The following is a 17,824-nucleotide window of genomic DNA, read 5'->3' as shown; positions in this document are numbered from 1 at the left end:
GCTTCTGCAGTGACCCTTAAGAAATTCCTTGATCCCAGGGCCAATGAGGTGATGCGTGCTGCATCTATGTCTGAATAAGAGAAAGTAGAAGGCTGCTTGTCCTCCATTATGTTTTCACTCACTACAGGTGCTCGTGACTCTGCTGATTCCATAAACAAGAAGTAAGTGAGTTGAATCCAGCACCATAAGTTTTAGTAAAATTTCTTTCCCACCTGTGTGCACGTTACCAAGGAGTATCAGCCAAACTCCAGTGTATACAGTCCATGTAGAAAATAAGGTAACAGCACCACAGCACACAATCTTCTTTTAAAGGTGAAAAATCTTTATTTGAGGTTTAGCAACCAGTAAAAAAGCGACGTTTCGGACCTACATAGTCCTTAATCATGCATAAGTTAAAATCAAACAAACAGACTTTAAAAAGGGTATCTGGACCAATCATGCTTCAATTCTCAGTGTTAATTGGTTTAACCCATACCTATCCAGGTTTGTAAATTTCAACAACACAGTGACCTCTAGTGGTACCAGAATATATTCCATCATTTAAAACCATTATAAAAACAAATACAAATCATAATCTCTATTCAGACCATATGGATGTAATGTGTTCAGACGTTTAATCCACCATACTTCTTTCTGTTTTAGTTTTAGTTCCCTATTACCCCCTCTTCTATGATGGGGGATATGGTCAATCACTTGAAAGCGAAGCTGGCTTACTGTATGGCCCATATTTGTAAAATGTGCTGATACTGGAAGTGACATATCTTTTGATTTAATGGATGCTTTATGTTGACTAAACCTATCCCTGGCGGCTTGGGTGGTCTCGCCAATGTAACAAAGGCCACATGGGCATTTTAGTAGGTAGATTGCATAGTTAGTTTGGCATGTATATAACCCATTGATTGTATATTGCTTTCTTTTGTCATTTTGTGCTAAGAATTTCCCTTTAATAACTGAATTACATTGGGCACAGTATAAGCAGGGGTAACAGCCTTTATTAGGGGTAGTTAAGTAATTTACATCAGACATTTTAGTTGTACCTATGTCAGCTTTTACTATGTGATCCCTAAGATTTTTTACCCTTCTATATGATGGCATAGGAGGGAGTTTAAATGATTCTATCTCTGGATTATATTTTGACAAAAGGTGCCAATGTTTTCTTACTATTCTAAAGATGTCATTACTCTTGTCACTGTATTCCATTGAAAGCACTAATCTATCTGTTCCTTTCTCTGTTGGTTTTTTATCATGTATTCTATCCAAATCCTGAATGTTTTTAGCGATATTTTCTTTTGGATATCCTCTTTGGATAAATTTATTGCCCATAGACACTAGTCTTTCTGGCAATACTTTTTGATCTCTAACTATTCTTTTAGTACGCAAAAGTTGACTCCTGGGTATGGATTTAAAAACAGTATCAGGATGGAAACTTTCATATCGCAGCAGAGTATTTCTATCTGTGGGTTTTACATATAGATCTGTACTTAATGTATTTCCATGTCGATATACAGTTGTATCCAGAAAGTTAATCTTTTGGATAGAGTAAGTAAGGGTAAATCTTAGGCCTTACCCTTACTTACTCTATCCAAAAGATTAACTTTCTGGATACAACTGTATATCGACATGGAAATACATTAAGTACAGATCTATATGTAAAACCCACAGATAGAAATACTCTGCTGCGATATGAAAGTTTCCATCCTGATACTGTTTTTAAATCCATACCCAGGAGTCAACTTTTGCGTACTAAAAGAATAGTTAGAGATCAAAAAGTATTGCCAGAAAGACTAGTGTCTATGGGCAATAAATTTATCCAAAGAGGATATCCAAAAGAAAATATCGCTAAAAACATTCAGGATTTGGATAGAATACATGATAAAAAACCAACAGAGAAAGGAACAGATAGATTAGTGCTTTCAATGGAATACAGTGACAAGAGTAATGACATCTTTAGAATAGTAAGAAAACATTGGCACCTTTTGTCAAAATATAATCCAGAGATAGAATCATTTAAACTCCCTCCTATGCCATCATATAGAAGGGTAAAAAATCTTAGGGATCACATAGTAAAAGCTGACATAGGTACAACTAAAATGTCTGATGTAAATTACTTAACTACCCCTAATAAAGGCTGTTACCCCTGCTTACACTGTGCCCAATGTAATTCAGTTATTAAAGGGAAATTCTTAGCACAAAATGACAAAAGAAAGCAATATACAATCAATGGGTTATATACATGCCAAACTAACTATGCAATCTACCTACTAAAATGCCCATGTGGCCTTTGTTACATTGGCGAGACCACCCAAGCCGCCAGGGATAGGTTTAGTCAACCTAAAGCATCCATTAAATCAAAAGATATGTCACTTCCAGTATCAGCACATTTTACAAATATGGGCCATACAGTAAGCCAGCTTCGCTTTCAAGTGATTGACCATATCCCCCATCATAGAAGAGGGGGTAATAGGGAACTAAAACTAAAACAGAAAGAAGTATGGTGGATTAAATGTCTGAACACATTACATCCATATGGTCTGAATAGAGATTATGATTTGTATTTGTTTTTATAATGGTTTTAAATGATGGAATATATTCTGGTACCACTAGAGGTCACTGTGTTGTTGAAATTTACAAACCTGGATAGGTATGGGTTAAACCAATTAACACTGAGAATTGAAGCATGATTGGTCCAGATACCCTTTTTAAAGTCTGTTTGTTTGATTTTAACTTATGCATGATTAAGGACTATGTAGGTCCGAAACGTCGCTTTTTTACTGGTTGCTAAACCTCAAATAAAGATTTTTCACCTTTAAAAGAAGATTGTGTGCTGTGGTGCTGTTACCTTATTTTCTACATGGACTGTATACACTGGAGTTTGGCTGATACTCCTTGGTAACGTGCACACAGGTGGGAAAGAAATTTTACTAAAACCTATGGTGCTGGATTCAACTCACTTACTTCTTGTTTATGGAATCAGCAGAGTCACGAGCACCTGTAGTGAGTGAAAACATAATGGAGGACAAGCAGCCTTCTACTTTCTCTTATTCAGACATAGATGCAGCACGCATCACCTCATTGGCCCTGGGATCAAGGAATTTCTTAAGGGTCACTGCAGAAGCAGACACTAAAAAAGAGTATGAGAGAACAAAAAGAAAATTGATATCTCTGGAACTGCATTCTGTGACACTTGCAGAATACTACCGTATTAAAAGGATCCCCAGAGGCTTAAGAGTTAAACTGAGGCCCACCATTCTATCTAACAATGAAATGTATAAAAATAAATTTGAGAGCATTCTGAATAAGTGCTCATTTGACCTTATCGTCTTGACCGTGGAGTGCCTACAACTGGAAATTGAGAAACAGAAAAAAACCGTATCAGAAGTGGAAAGAATAATGGAAACTAAACTCACCCTGGATATGCTGAAAACTACTAAAGAAGAAGTAGATGCATTACTGGCACAATACCGTTCAGACCTGGAAGAAAGGAAAAGGGTTAAATTCATACGGGATGAAACGGACTATGCTAACAACCGAGTGTACCAGTGGTCACATGACCAGACGTCACGACGTGAGGGCCCACGCTGGAGGAGACAGCCGAGAACTACAGCAGCGCAAGAAAAGGAAGACAGCTCATCATCCGGCGAGAGTTTTTTAGACACAGGCTCAGAAGGCGACACCGGAGGGGAGGGCGGAAGCACCGCCGATCAAAGGGAGTACAAGATGCACACACGGAGTTCCTGGAACCAGCAAGGGCAGCCGCAGCGGTCACGGAGAGGAGCCAGACATCGCAGGGGTATGAGAAAGCAACAATAGAGGTAAAAAAGTTGCCGGTTGTTAACCCCTTACTGTTTAACAAAAATGAACTGCCTGTTACTAACTTCATAAAGGGAAATGAATGGAACGAACTGTCTAATATTGCTAGTACTCCAGTGTTATCTGAAAATCCACTTGAGGGAAATGAACTGCCTGAGATTAACCTCTTAGAGTGTGGTATAATAAGGGAAAATGAACTGCCTGAAATTAACTCCTTAGAATGTGACATAGTAGATAGTACACTGTCTGAGTTTATACCAGTGATACCCAATGCTAGTCCACAGGCAAATGTTGAAACTAATCTGGTTATTAATATCTCTAAATATAAGCTTACAGATAATGAGCATAGCTTATTAATGAAGGGCTTGTCATACTGTCCAGTGAAAGATTGTGATGAGTTTGAAATTGATAAAGATCTATACAAATTTTTCAGACTGCTAAGGTTGAAAACAATATATGGTGGTAAAAATGTAGCCAATGTAAGTGAAACTAATGCAATAAATGAAGATGATATGCAGAGTGAATGTTTGAATTTGAAAAAGTTAAATCTGCACAAAAAATCTTCATATGTACCTCCAACAAGCAACTCAGGTGTAGAAACATTTGTTAAATTTGTTCAACAAGATGTTGCTAATCTAATGAAAAAAACTAGATTAAATCCTTACACAAAACAACATAACCTCACAAAAGGGGAATGGGAGGCTATATCTACTTTGAAAAATAACAAAAATATCACCATAAAAAATGCTGACAAGGGCGGAGCAATAATAGTGTTAGACACTGACTATTATGTGCAGGAGATATTACAACAGCTGTCAGATGGAGGGGTTTATGAAATACTGGATCATGATCCTCTTAAAGAAATACAAAGAGAGCTTAAGGGCATATTAGATAGAGCTTTGACACATAACATTATTTCTAAACAGGTCTATGATTTTTTGTATAACAAATACCCTATAACACCAATTTTTTATACATTACCCAAAGTCCATAAAAGCTTATTACATCCACCAGGACGCCCTATTGTGGCCTGTACTGATTCTATTTTTTCTAATATCTCTATCTTTCTGGACAAAGTCCTCTTTCCATTTGTCAAACAGCAAAAATCCTTTATTAAGGATACAAATGATTTTCTTTCAAAACTTATGGGGATTGAAATAGAGGATACTTGGTTAATTTTTTCACTGGATGTGGTAAATTTATATACCTCTATTCCCCATGAGGCAGGCCTATTGACTGTGAAAAGCTTTTTGAGTGACAGTGGCTTATATAATCTATCTCAGATTGATTTTTTTGATGACATGCTAAGACTTGTCCTATATTGCAATTATTTTCTTTTCCAAGACACTTACTACATGCAAAAGCGGGGAACAGCCATGGGCTCCAATGTAGCCCCCTCATATGCCAATTTGTTCATGAGTGGCTTTGAGAACAAATTTGTCTACACTAATCAGCCATTCATCAGCCATTGTAAGCTGTGGCTAAGGTATATAGATGATATTTTTGGCATATGGGGGGGCTCATTGGAGTCCCTGATACAGTTTGTTGAGGATATCAATGCCTCCATGACAGGCCTAAGATTTACCCTTACTTACTCTATCCAAAAGATTAACTTTCTGGATACAACTGTATATCGACATGGAAATACATTAAGTACAGATCTATATGTAAAACCCACAGATAGAAATACTATGCTGCGATATGAAAGTTTCCATCCTGATACTGTTTTTAAATCCATACCCAGGAGTCAACTTTTGCGTACTAAAAGAATAGTTAGAGATCAAAAAGTATTGCCAGAAAGACTAGTGTCTATGGGCAATAAATTTATCCAAAGAGGATATCCAAAAGAAAATATCGCTAAAAACATTCAGGATTTGGATAGAATACATGATAAAAAACCAACAGAGAAAGGAACAGATAGATTAGTGCTTTCAATGGAATACAGTGACAAGAGTAATGACATCTTTAGAATAGTAAGAAAACATTGGCACCTTTTGTCAAAATATAATCCAGAGATAGAATCATTTAAACTCCCTCCTATGCCATCATATAGAAGGGTAAAAAATCTTAGGGATCACATAGTAAAAGCTGACATAGGTACAACTAAAATGTCTGATGTAAATTACTTAACTACCCCTAATAAAGGCTGTTACCCCTGCTTACACTGTGCCCAATGTAATTCAGTTATTAAAGGGAAATTCTTAGCACAAAATGACAAAAGAAAGCAATATACAATCAATGGGTTATATACATGCCAAACTAACTATGCAATCTACCTACTAAAATGCCCATGTGGCCTTTGTTACATTGGCGAGACCACCCAAGCCGCCAGGGATAGGTTTAGTCAACATAAAGCATCCATTAAATCAAAAGATATGTCACTTCCAGTATCAGCACATTTTACAAATATGGGCCATACAGTAAGCCAGCTTCGCTTTCAAGTGATTGACCATATCCCCCATCATAGAAGAGGGGGTAATAGGGAACTAAAACTAAAACAGAAAGAAGTATGGTGGATTAAACGTCTGAACACATTACATCCATATGGTCTGAATAGAGATTATGATTTGTATTTGTTTTTATAATGGTTTTAAATGATGGAATATATTCTGGTACCACTAGAGGTCACTGTGTTGTTGAAATTTACAAACCTGGATAGGTATGGGTTAAACCAATTAACACTGAGAATTGAAGCATGATTGGTCCAGATACCCTTTTTAAAGTCTGTTTGTTTGATTTTAACTTATGCATGATTAAGGACTATGTAGGTCCGAAACGTCGCTTTTTTACTGGTTGCTAAACCTCAAATAAAGATTTTTCACCTTTAAAAGAAGATTGTGTGCTGTGGTGCTGTTACCTTATTTTCTACATGGACTGTATACACTGGAGTTTGGCTGATACTCCTTGGTAACGTGCACACAGGTGGGAAAGAAATTTTACTAAAACCTATGGTGCTGGATTCAACTCACTTACTTCTTATATATATATATATAAAGTATAATAACCCTATCTAACTCTAACATCCCTAACTAAACTCTTATTAAAATAAATCTAATATTAATATTATTAATTAAAATATTCCTATTTAAATCTAAATACTTACCTATAAAATAAATCCTAAGATAGCTACAATATAATTAATAATTACATTATAGCTATGTTAGGGTTTATATTTATTTTAAAGGTAAATTGTTAATTATTTTAACTAGGTATAATAGCTATTAAATAGTTATTAACTATTTAATAGCTACCTAGTTAAAATAATTACCCAATTACCTGTAAAATAAATCCTAACCTAAGTTACAAATATACCTACACTATCAATAAATTAAATAAACTACAAATATCTATCTAAAAATACAATTAAATAAACTAAATTACAAAAAAAAACAAAACACTAAATTACAAAAAATAAAAAAAAGATTACAAGATTGTTAAGCTAATTACACCTTGTAAGGGATACTGTGCCTTTAATTCATTCTACCTGTTAATTGGGTAATTCCCCTTTAAATAGCAAGAACAACTAAGCATCATTGCTTAGTTATTCTAATTCGTTTTTACGAACACCTGAGTGCCAAGCCTCTTTTCTAAGTTCAGTAAGCTGAATCTCTCATCTCTGCACGACTAAGCTGTGTCATTACCAGCTCCACTACAGGACAGGATTCTTCACTTACCTTCCTTCAACTTACTGGAGATTGAGTATTTCGTCCTGGCAAGCTGTACTTTACTCCTAATCCTTAAACAGCAAGTATTTACATTTTACTTTGTTTATTGCCTTCCATGCAGTATTGAACTACATTTCCTAGAAGGCCTCTGGACTAAAACCGGAACTTCCTGTTAAACACAAACCAGTGTCTCACAGCACAGCTCAATACCAGAGTGCTGACAGGTAAAAGGGATAACTCTCTGCTGGGGAATAAGGTATCAAATTGAGACATTAACAACTATCTTTGCCTATCTTCTGGGAAACTGAAAGCATTTCAACATCTCTGCTTTATCGATGTATTGTGGAACTGTTTAATAAGACTACTAAGCCTTTATACTTTATAATATTCTGTGATAATCTAACAATATATCTGCTTATAATTGTTCTCCTCAGTTGTTTTTCACAAAAGGATAGCTAAGTTAAATTACCTTTCATTCCTGATATTTGATACTCTGAATTCCACATCTATTTGCCATTTCTTTTTTTTTAATTAACTCTATCAGAACCACATTAGTTTTGGTTCTTATGACACAATCATTCTAGATGAACTCACTGCTGTATCAGATTGCCTTAAAGAAATTGGGTACTCATTACTAGCAGTGATACAAACATATTATAATATCTGTATTTTGTGTTCCTTTATTGGATATTCCTTACATAATAACTAAGCCCAAAAGATGGAACTGGAACCAACAGATATCCCACAAATCGTTTATAACCTATCACAGAAAGTTGATCAACTTGCACAAGCAGTCCATGATGTGCAAATTGAGAATCAATCTTTAAGAGCTATTTTAAGGGATTCTATAAGTCTTAGATCAACACAACAGGAGAATACCCCAGAACCACAGGTTATGTTACCAGAACCCTTTTCTGGAAACCGTAAACTCTATAGACAGTTCAAAAATACCTGTCAACTCTTGTTTCAATTAAAACCCAGAACATACCCAACTGAGGCCTCGCTTCCATTGAGTCGTAATTCAGTTTGCGTGCACTCGCAAACCGATAAATATGCTGTCGGAAGCAATATCGTTTATCGACTGTTTCCAATGGCGCGTTATACCTTAATATCGGCTTCCGGACTTCGGCTGCCGAAAAGATTTTCGCGTCCCATAGAAAGTAATATAAGCCGTTAATCGATAAATTATACCAGGTTTCCATTGAAAGCGCTAACCGTTAATACACTGTCGGAGGCTGTCGATACATTGAGACATATTACCCCCAGCTCAACTAGGTGTAAAGGAGGAAAAAAGAGCTTTTTGAGGCCTGTTTCTCATTGAAATTGAAAATCAAAAAAAAATTACATATAGAAATATAATTTTATCTAATAATAATCTTCTCCTACATGTATATATGTATGATAATTGTATATATATATTTGACCTATATAAATCATATAATTTTAATAATTACTTTTAACTGTTATGATAAAGGCTGATATATTTAAATGGAAAAATATAATAATTACATTCAGTGTCTTTGAATTTCCGATATGTAACTACATATATTTTGAAATTATAGTTCATATCAAAAATAAAAGTCATGAGTAAGTATATACTTTCAAACTGTTCATTAAATTAAGGATTAGATGAGATGAAGATAAGCCCTCCCCCCCATGTTATTCATTGCAATCACCAGTTTCACATATGTTAACAAGCAACACACAGCTATAAAAAAAAGACCACACCTAGCCTAACCTCAGAACAGATATTTCAAAATGCAGGGTGAGAGAGAAGCTGACAATGCTGAAGTTAGACAGCGTAGGCCTGACATCCCCAGAGTGAGGCTGGATATAGAAACCCTGAATGAGCAGCAGGTGTTTGAAAGTTTCAGGCTCAACAGGGAGAAAATATATCAGTTATATGCCCTGTTGCAAGATAGGCTGGAAAGCCAGGGCTATTCAAGCAGGGCTGTCCCTGGAATGACCAAACTACTAGGGGCACTTCATTTTTTGGCTTCTGGATCCTTTCAGGTGACAGGGGGCATTGTAACTGGGGTGCATAAGTCCACTCTTTCTAAGCATCTTTCAAAAGTTATTGATGGACTTTATGATAATTGCAGAAAATTTATTTTTTTCCCCACATCACCCAGAGGTTGGCGTGATGTTAAGAGGGACTTTTTTCTTTTAGGTGGCATACCCAATGTCCTTGGGGCCATTGACTGCACTCATATTGCCCTAAGACCCCCTGTGCGCAGGGAGATAATATTTAGAAATAGGAAACACTTCCACTCCTTAAATGTGCAGATTATATGTGATGCAAACATGCGCATATTAAATGTTGTGGCAGGGTTCCCAGGAAGTAGCCATGATGCCTACATCCTCAGGAATTCTGGTGTGTGGAGATTGTTTGAGACAAATCAAATGCCTGAAGGACATCTCCTCGGTAAGTGTTTATGTATATATTATGATGCCTTCATGTGTTCAATATTTTGACATTTTATTGTTTCATTGCTTTATAATCCTTTATGTATGTGTCTAAGGGGGTGAAATTGATTAAATAAATAAATTGTTAATCATTTAAAAGATATATATTAACTATGTCATAGTAAGACATATGCATAACATTATTTTATGTCATACATTGCTTTATGGAAAGATGTGTGTTTATCTATCTATCTATATCTATATCTATATATATATATATACTGTATATCTATGCATTCATATTTTAGCAGATTCTGCATATCCTCTTAAAAAATGGATTTGGACACCATTGAAAGAGAACCAGGTTGTTGGGCCTGCTGAATTAAGGTAAAATATATATTTATTTTCTGCTCATGTGTGTCAGAAATATTGATTGTGCCTTGCAAAATGCTCACTATAATCTGTAGAAAAGTAGGACCAGTACACACTTCATAGGAATGTCCCTTTAAATCACTCTTGGGTGAATGTAGGTGCAAACCTGGAGGACCTCCTTTTCCAAAGTCCCAGTAAATGTAATGAAATAGAACACACAGGTAGCACTCTATGTGGAGCAACAGCACCTTTATTGAGCAACGTTTCGGGGCTCCTGCCCCTTTATTAAGCTATATATCTGTGTTTGTGCACATACATTTGTTGCTTGATTATCTTGTGTGTGTGTGTATATATCACTATCACAGACATAACAATGTTGTACTGAGTGCCTTTAAAGGGACAGTCAAAATACAAATCATCTATTATCAGTGAAGCATTTATAAATCTCTCTGCTTCAATATGAATATATTTATATATATATAAAATGGTTTAAAGATTTATAAGATCAAACCAGGAATGTAGTTAGCTCATTAGTATTTGATTTGTCTTCACATTATATATTATAATCATATTTCTTGTTCTTTTAATACAGATATAATGAAGCACATATCCGAACACGTGCTATAATAGAACGACTGTTTGGTGTTCTAAAAATGCGCTTTCGCTGCCTGGACAGATCAGGGGGGGATCTCCAATTCAGTCCGGAAAAAGCTATTAAAATCATAGTGGCATGTTGCTGTCTACACAACATGGCACAGGAGCATGGGATGTTGAACGACTTACTTCCAACACCACAGCCCCCAGGTGAAATCTTTGAGCCTGATGTAATTAATCATCCCCAACCCCTCAATGCCCATTTGGAGAGATCTGTAACTATTCAAGAATTCTTTTCAGGTATTTTTATAGTATTGTAATGAGACCTTTTAGTTATTTATGATTATGTTTTTTAATAATACACATTTGTTTCTTTTAATGTTTTACAGATTGAAGATTCTCAGAAATGGAATACCACTCCCCTCCCTCTCTCCTCATCCCTATATTTACCACATTTTCCCTAAATAAATGTATACTTTACTCAAATATAGTCATGGTGAATGTTTCTTTATTTCCAGCTATGTACTAATCAATGCATTCATCTTATGATTTATGTATAACATAATTATCTAAAATATCATTTTAATTATATTCCAAATATGACTTTGTTCTCTTGGTATAATTATTTAAAGAGCAGCTATGCACTCCTGGTTAATAAAATTGAGTACATGGGTGAACCAATGACAGACAGGATATATACTGTATGTTGGCAACAATAAACAGCTCCAACATAGGTTCTATGCTGCTCCTGATCTTACCTAAATAAAACTATAATCAAAGGATACTAAGAATATTAAGAAATATAAAGAATATAAATATATTAGATTTGCTTTTAAATATATATGTTTTAGCAAAATAATGGAATTTATGTCACTTTAAAAAAAAAAAGGAAGAGTGTGTTCACAATAAAACATTAATGAACCAGATAAATCATTCAAATCCAATCAACTTACATATGTACTCATAATCAATTTAATCCTTTTATGTTTCTTATTTCAATCATGTATTTAAGTTTAGGAGCCATTCCATTTAATGCTCATCACCTGTGGTGCACTTGCTGATTGTTGCCTACATTTAGACAACAATCATCAAGCGCTCCCCATGTGCAGATTCAAAATGGGTAGATTCCTAAGATAACATTCCTGTTTTATTAAATTACAGATGATAATTAAGTTAAATAGATTATAGGATTACATATTTAAGTATATAAATACTGCATGCTCTAATTCCTGAGTTTTATTTTTAATAGGCTATCCCTTTAAGAAATATATCAGATGCTCATTTCAAAGAGACAAATCCAGATATAATATAATCCTTAAAATAAAGATACATTATCAATACATACAATCCCCTGAGATTGCACACTTGAATGGCATGGTTACCTCATAGAAAATAATATAGAAAAATAAGTCAAAGGAAAAAATCTTTTTATCATGAAGATGAGTTTTATTATTACAGATTTACCCTCATTCAAATGTAATTTTCAATGTGAAAATCATATTTATTCAATACAAAACGATGACACATTAAAGTTATAATGCGTCATAGTACTAATATTTATAAAATATATGTAATGTCATGTCTGCTAAAGCAGATAATACATTTGCAATATTTAGACTATTAACCAAAATACATAAGTGCTTAATATGACATACTTCAAGAGATATGAAGTATTGTCTTTAACATGGAGTTATTGAAACAATTTAAAAGTGCATTGTGCATTGGTCCCAGGGAGAGTCTGTGTCTGTTCATATGATGTCAATTAAAATGTATTAATCACCTCTATATCATGGCAATCACATATATGTTGTGTATACACCAGTGCTTAAATATCATAAAGATACATTTATCTAATTATTCTAAATATTGAATAATAATCTTGACAAAAAGGAGTGCGTTAGTCATGATAGGTATATATTTCAGATATTACATTCCACATAGGACTATAATGAATGCAAGGTATTTGGCCATATCAACAGGAAGGAATATTTACTTTTCAACTCTTCTATAACTGTATAAGCCTTATTAGCTTCATCTGAAGGAGCAAACAACATATGCTTGTGGAATATAAATCATAACATTTACACATGTCACGTTGACCAATGTTAGATAGCATATACTGTATAAATTTCAGACACGTATCCCCAAGTATTCTTAAACGGCATAATATCCTCAATAAAAGGACACATACATTTATCAACAATTTACACCTGCATATTAATTGACATCATGTGAAATAAAAATGAATAAAGCTGTTAATGTTTTTGAAAATAAACAGCTATTAAAACAATTTTGAAATATATTTTCTAATTTTGATTAGAAAAATATATGCATATTTATGAGATGGAAATCACACTTAAGAAAGTGCTTCATAAAAAAATTAGATATTATATATCTTGAAAGAATTTAAAAAGAAAAATACTTCTTAATGCTTGCGGCGGGATTTGGCCTTTGGAGGAGAGGTACTTGGGATGGAAGTGTGGCGTCTTGGGCGACGCACACCAGCTGGCTGGGAGGCTAAAAGATGTGATTCAGGGTCCTGCAGGGAGATAACGGAGGATGCGAGTGAGGAGGGAGTTTGCGGCCTATCTGCAACCCTCTCCACTGCCTCTGCCAGGCGGACGAGTGCAGCATTATGTATGTCCATCTGGCTCTGTAGCCTCCTGAAATCCTGCTGCTGCTGGAGCCTAGTAAGTCTAAGCTCCCTGTGAATGAGCCTCAGTAGAGCATCCTGCTGGGACTGCGCGGGGATATTGGATTCCATGGGGGGCACTTGTGGCTGTATAGGTGTCTCCGGCACATATTCCTGGCTCTGTGTGAGGTTGTCGTCACTCAGTCTTGGGGACTGTGTGGGTGGCTCAATATCCAATTGAGGACAGACATTGGTGGGGGGTGGTGGTGATTGTTGTGGTGGTGGTAGTGGTGGCGGCATTTGTTGTGCCATGGGAGGGTGCTGAATGTGTTGTTGAGGTGGCATATAGTACATATGCTGCGGTGGAGGATGCATCTGCTGATGCTGTGGTGATGGAGGATGCATCTGCTGATGCTGTGGTGATGGAGGATGCATCTGCTGATGCTGTGGTGATGGAGGATGCATCTGCTGATGCTGTGGTGATGAAGGAGGCATCTGCTGATGCTGTGGTGGTGGAGGATGCATCTGCTGATGCTGTGGTGATGAAGGAGGCATCTGCCGATGCTGTGGTGGTGGAGGATGCATCTGATAATGCTGCGTTGGAGGATGCATCTGATAATGCTGCGTTGGAGGATGCATCTGATAATGCTGCGTTGGAGGATGCATCTGATAATGCTGCGTTGGAGGATGCATCTGATAATGCTGTGGTGGAGGATGCATCTGATAATGCTGTGGTGGTGGAGGCTGCATCTGATGATATGTCCTCCCAGATGAATATGGGGATGGGCCAGGAACATTTTCAACCTCATAGGCCAGTGGCTGTTGCTCATCTCCTTCAAGTATGCTGAGGTAGGAGTATCCAGCTTCAATAACATCCCCCTCCTCCTCCTCACTGAATTCCGGAACATCACTGGCCTCCGGTCTTGTTGAGGACTCATACTCATGTTCCAATTCTGAAAAATAAATTGTAATTATAAATTAATCTGATGAAACATCTAACATTTGAAAATCAATTTTATAGATATAGTTTTATATATATATATATATAATTTCTGTATGAACTTAAACATATTTAACCAGAGGTGTATATTTAAAGATTGTGCCTCTAAGCGACTCTTTGTATTACACATAGTCCATATATATGATATAGATAGAAAGAATTTAAATCTATACCCTTGCTTGTTTGAGCAGATAGCCACTCCAGAAATCAGGATGAATATATCCACTACAACTATGTTAAGATGCCATTAAAGGGGCAATGAAGTACAAATTAAACTTTCATGATTCAGACAGAGCATGCAAATTTAGTCAACATTTAATATTTTACTCCTATTATCATATTTTCTTCCTTCTCTTGGTATCTTTATTTGAGAAGCAAGAATGTAAAGCTTAAGAGCCAGACAATATTTGTTTCAGAACCTGGGTTGCTGTTGCTTATTGGGTGGCTAAATGTAGCCACCAATCACGAGCGCTAGCCAGGGTTCTGAACAAAAAATGCAAAGTCTCCATAGCTTACATTCCTACTTTTTCAGAAAAAGATACCAAGAGAACAAAGAAATATTTATAATAGTAGTACATTAGAGAGTTGCTTAAAATTGCTGCTCTATCTGAATCATGAAATAAAAAAATTGGGTTTACTATCACTTTAAGTTACTGTGCAAATTAGACTTTGAACCATGTAAAACATTACTTGTACTAATCCTACCTAGGTATGTTTTCCACTGATGCTTGAACACAATTGATTACTAAACATATATAATATATGAACATTCTATATTCTGTATTACACATGTGTATGATTACATTTATATTTTAAAAAACAAAGCCGATATATATTTCTGATGTTAACATATATTTGTTAGAAATAAAACATTTATTACATATGATATTTAATATTCACCTTCATGGACCTCTTCAGCTGGCACTGATGTGTCCATTGTCCCCTTACATCCGTAAACAGATTCATCTGAGATGACATTGGCCATCATCTCCTCCCATGACCTTAGGTGTATCCTCTTGCTAGGACCACCACCTGTCCCACGTGCATATTTGGCCTGCTGTGCCAGCTTAGCTTTGGTTTCCCTCCTGCAGTCATGATAGCGGTGTTTAATGCTGGCAATAGAACGATTACGTCCTAAGCAGCTGACTGCCACTCGAATCTCCTCCCACAGCTTATTCCGGACAGCCGGCCTCAGGTTAGGGTTCTCCAGCTGAGCTGCCCTCTCCAAGTATGCCTCAACAAGAGCCTCCTTCTCCTCCTCAGAGTACCTCTCCTCTCTAAGCCTGCCCTTCACACCTGAAGGGCCAGCAGACACAGACTCTCCCTCCTGTGACTGGGGACCAGCCCTCTCTACCTCCTCTGTCCCTGCAGGCTGTGACAGGCTACCACCAGCCCCACCCCCAGTTGCCACAGTCTGCCCCACTTTCCCTTTTCTTTTTGTGCCTAGCTGAGGCTGACTCCTCCTCACTCCTCCCACCTCCATTCCTCTTCCACCCTCTCTCCTTCCCTCCTCTGCCAGGGTTTGAGGAAGGACAAATCCTCCACCCAAACCTCGGCCCCTATTCCTGCCCATACTACTCCCTACTTCCCCCCTCCCCCTCCCTCTATCCACCCTCACCACTGCCCTCCCCCTAGCCACCCCCTTCCCAACTCCACTAGGCCTATCCATCCCTTTCTCCTTCCTCCCTAACTCTAACCTAACACTAAAGTCCCTAGCTTACCTAACTACACTAAGTCACCTAACTAAACCCTATATTAAATAGCCCCAAAACTAACTACCTAACCTATCTAGACCCTAACTATCTCTATTCTATATCCCTCAAAATAAAAATAAAATGTGGGGGTGAAAATAAACAAAGGGATGTAAATGAAAAAGGAAAAACTAAGGAGGATTAGAACAAAATTATAGACAAATAATAAGGGATGCAAATGAAGAAAGGGGTGAGCTATATAGTCAAATGAAACAAAAAATATGGGATGTAAAAAATAAATAGGATGTGAAAAATGTATATATATAAAAAAAAAAGTTATATAGTGAGGAAGGGAAAGGTAGTCAAAGGGGGGATGGGAAGTGGAATAAGGGGATTAATGAAAGGAGTAATAAAGGAAGATGGGGATATGGGGGTTAATGAAAAAAAATATGTGAATGTGTTTGTATCAAATAAAAGTGTGTATGTGTGTGTGTGTGTATTTGTGTGTATAAACTAATGTGTGTTAATTAACTAATGTATGGATGTGTGTGTGTGTTCCTAATATTATATGAGGCCTACAATAAGAATATATGAAAATCAAATATCAAACTCTCCACTAACTCTCAAACAACTCTCAAAAACCCAAAACTCCTACCAACGCAACTAGCTCCCGTGTCTTTCTCTCTAGAGGCGATCACAGGTAAAGAGCGCAGGCGCAAACCGGTATTCTTATAGACAGAGGTCGGGTTACCATGGCAATGCACTTGTTATGGCGCGCTTTTCGACAAATCCGACATCGGTTGGCAACGCAAACTTACGTACGGCCGAAAAGAGCGACTGCGCGCAACACGCTAATCTTTTCAATGGAAACCTGGTACTAAAATGGAGCCGTAAATTACCTTTAGCTGTCGTCCGCTTCGGTAGCTTACGGCTCCATTTTTAACGACTCAATGGAAGCGAGGCCTGAGAGGGTTAAGGTTCTGAGTATTATTTCATTCATGAAAGGTGAACCCCGCTCTTGGGCGGATAATCTATGTGAGACAGAAGATCCACTATTGGGTTCACTAGAAGAATTTTTTGAAGCTCTTGATAACCTATATCAAGATAAAGATGTACAATTAACTGCAGAATCCTCCATGAGGAATCTTAAACAGGGTAAGAGGCCAGTCGAGGACTATGTCGCTGACTTTAAGCTATATGCATCTGACTCCCAATGGAGCCAAGTTGCACTTCGCAACCAGTTCAGACTTGGTCTTGCTGATAGTCTCAAGGATGAGCTTGCCAGAGTCGAATTACCTAAATCTCTAGAAGCATTAATGAGAACAGCCACACTGTTAGATCGCAGACTACGTGAAAGACGTGCTGAACGATTTAACTCTGATATTTGTCCGAAAGTTTACTCAGGACAAAGCTCACGTGACCTACCTACAACCTCAAAAGCGGCTGAACAACCTATGGAGATAGGTATAGCACGAGGACCGCTCACACCTGAAGAAAGACTTCAACGTAGGATTAAATCCTTATGTATGTACTGTGCCAACCCACAACATACCGTCCATGATTGTCCTATCCTCCAAAAGAATAAACGCAGTAAGTCTGGTTATACTTGTACTACAATATTGACTGTACATAACCCAGCTTATTTCACTCTATC

General features: G+C 36.8%; 1 protein-coding gene across 1 annotated transcript; it reads left to right on the top strand.

The window, feature by feature from the left end:
- The first annotated feature begins 9,049 nt into the window (after nucleotides 1–9,049).
- LOC128659355 (putative nuclease HARBI1) lies at nucleotides 9,050–11,450 on the top strand. The gene is made up of 4 exons (XM_053713015.1): nucleotides 9,050–9,900; nucleotides 10,190–10,268; nucleotides 10,846–11,147; nucleotides 11,237–11,450. Exons 1-4 carry the CDS (start codon nucleotides 9,234–9,236, stop codon nucleotides 11,239–11,241), a joined length of 1,053 nt encoding a protein of 350 aa, XP_053568990.1. The 5' UTR covers nucleotides 9,050–9,233; the 3' UTR covers nucleotides 11,242–11,450.
- The last annotated feature ends 6,374 nt before the right edge of the window (nucleotides 11,451–17,824 follow it).

The sequence above is a fragment of the Bombina bombina genome, chromosome 5 (assembly GCF_027579735.1).
Source record: "Bombina bombina isolate aBomBom1 chromosome 5, aBomBom1.pri, whole genome shotgun sequence".
Classification (NCBI taxonomy): domain Eukaryota; kingdom Metazoa; phylum Chordata; class Amphibia; order Anura; family Bombinatoridae; genus Bombina; species Bombina bombina.
The sequence above is the reverse complement of the archived record's forward strand: the minus strand, read 5'-3'. Positions and strand labels throughout refer to the sequence as shown.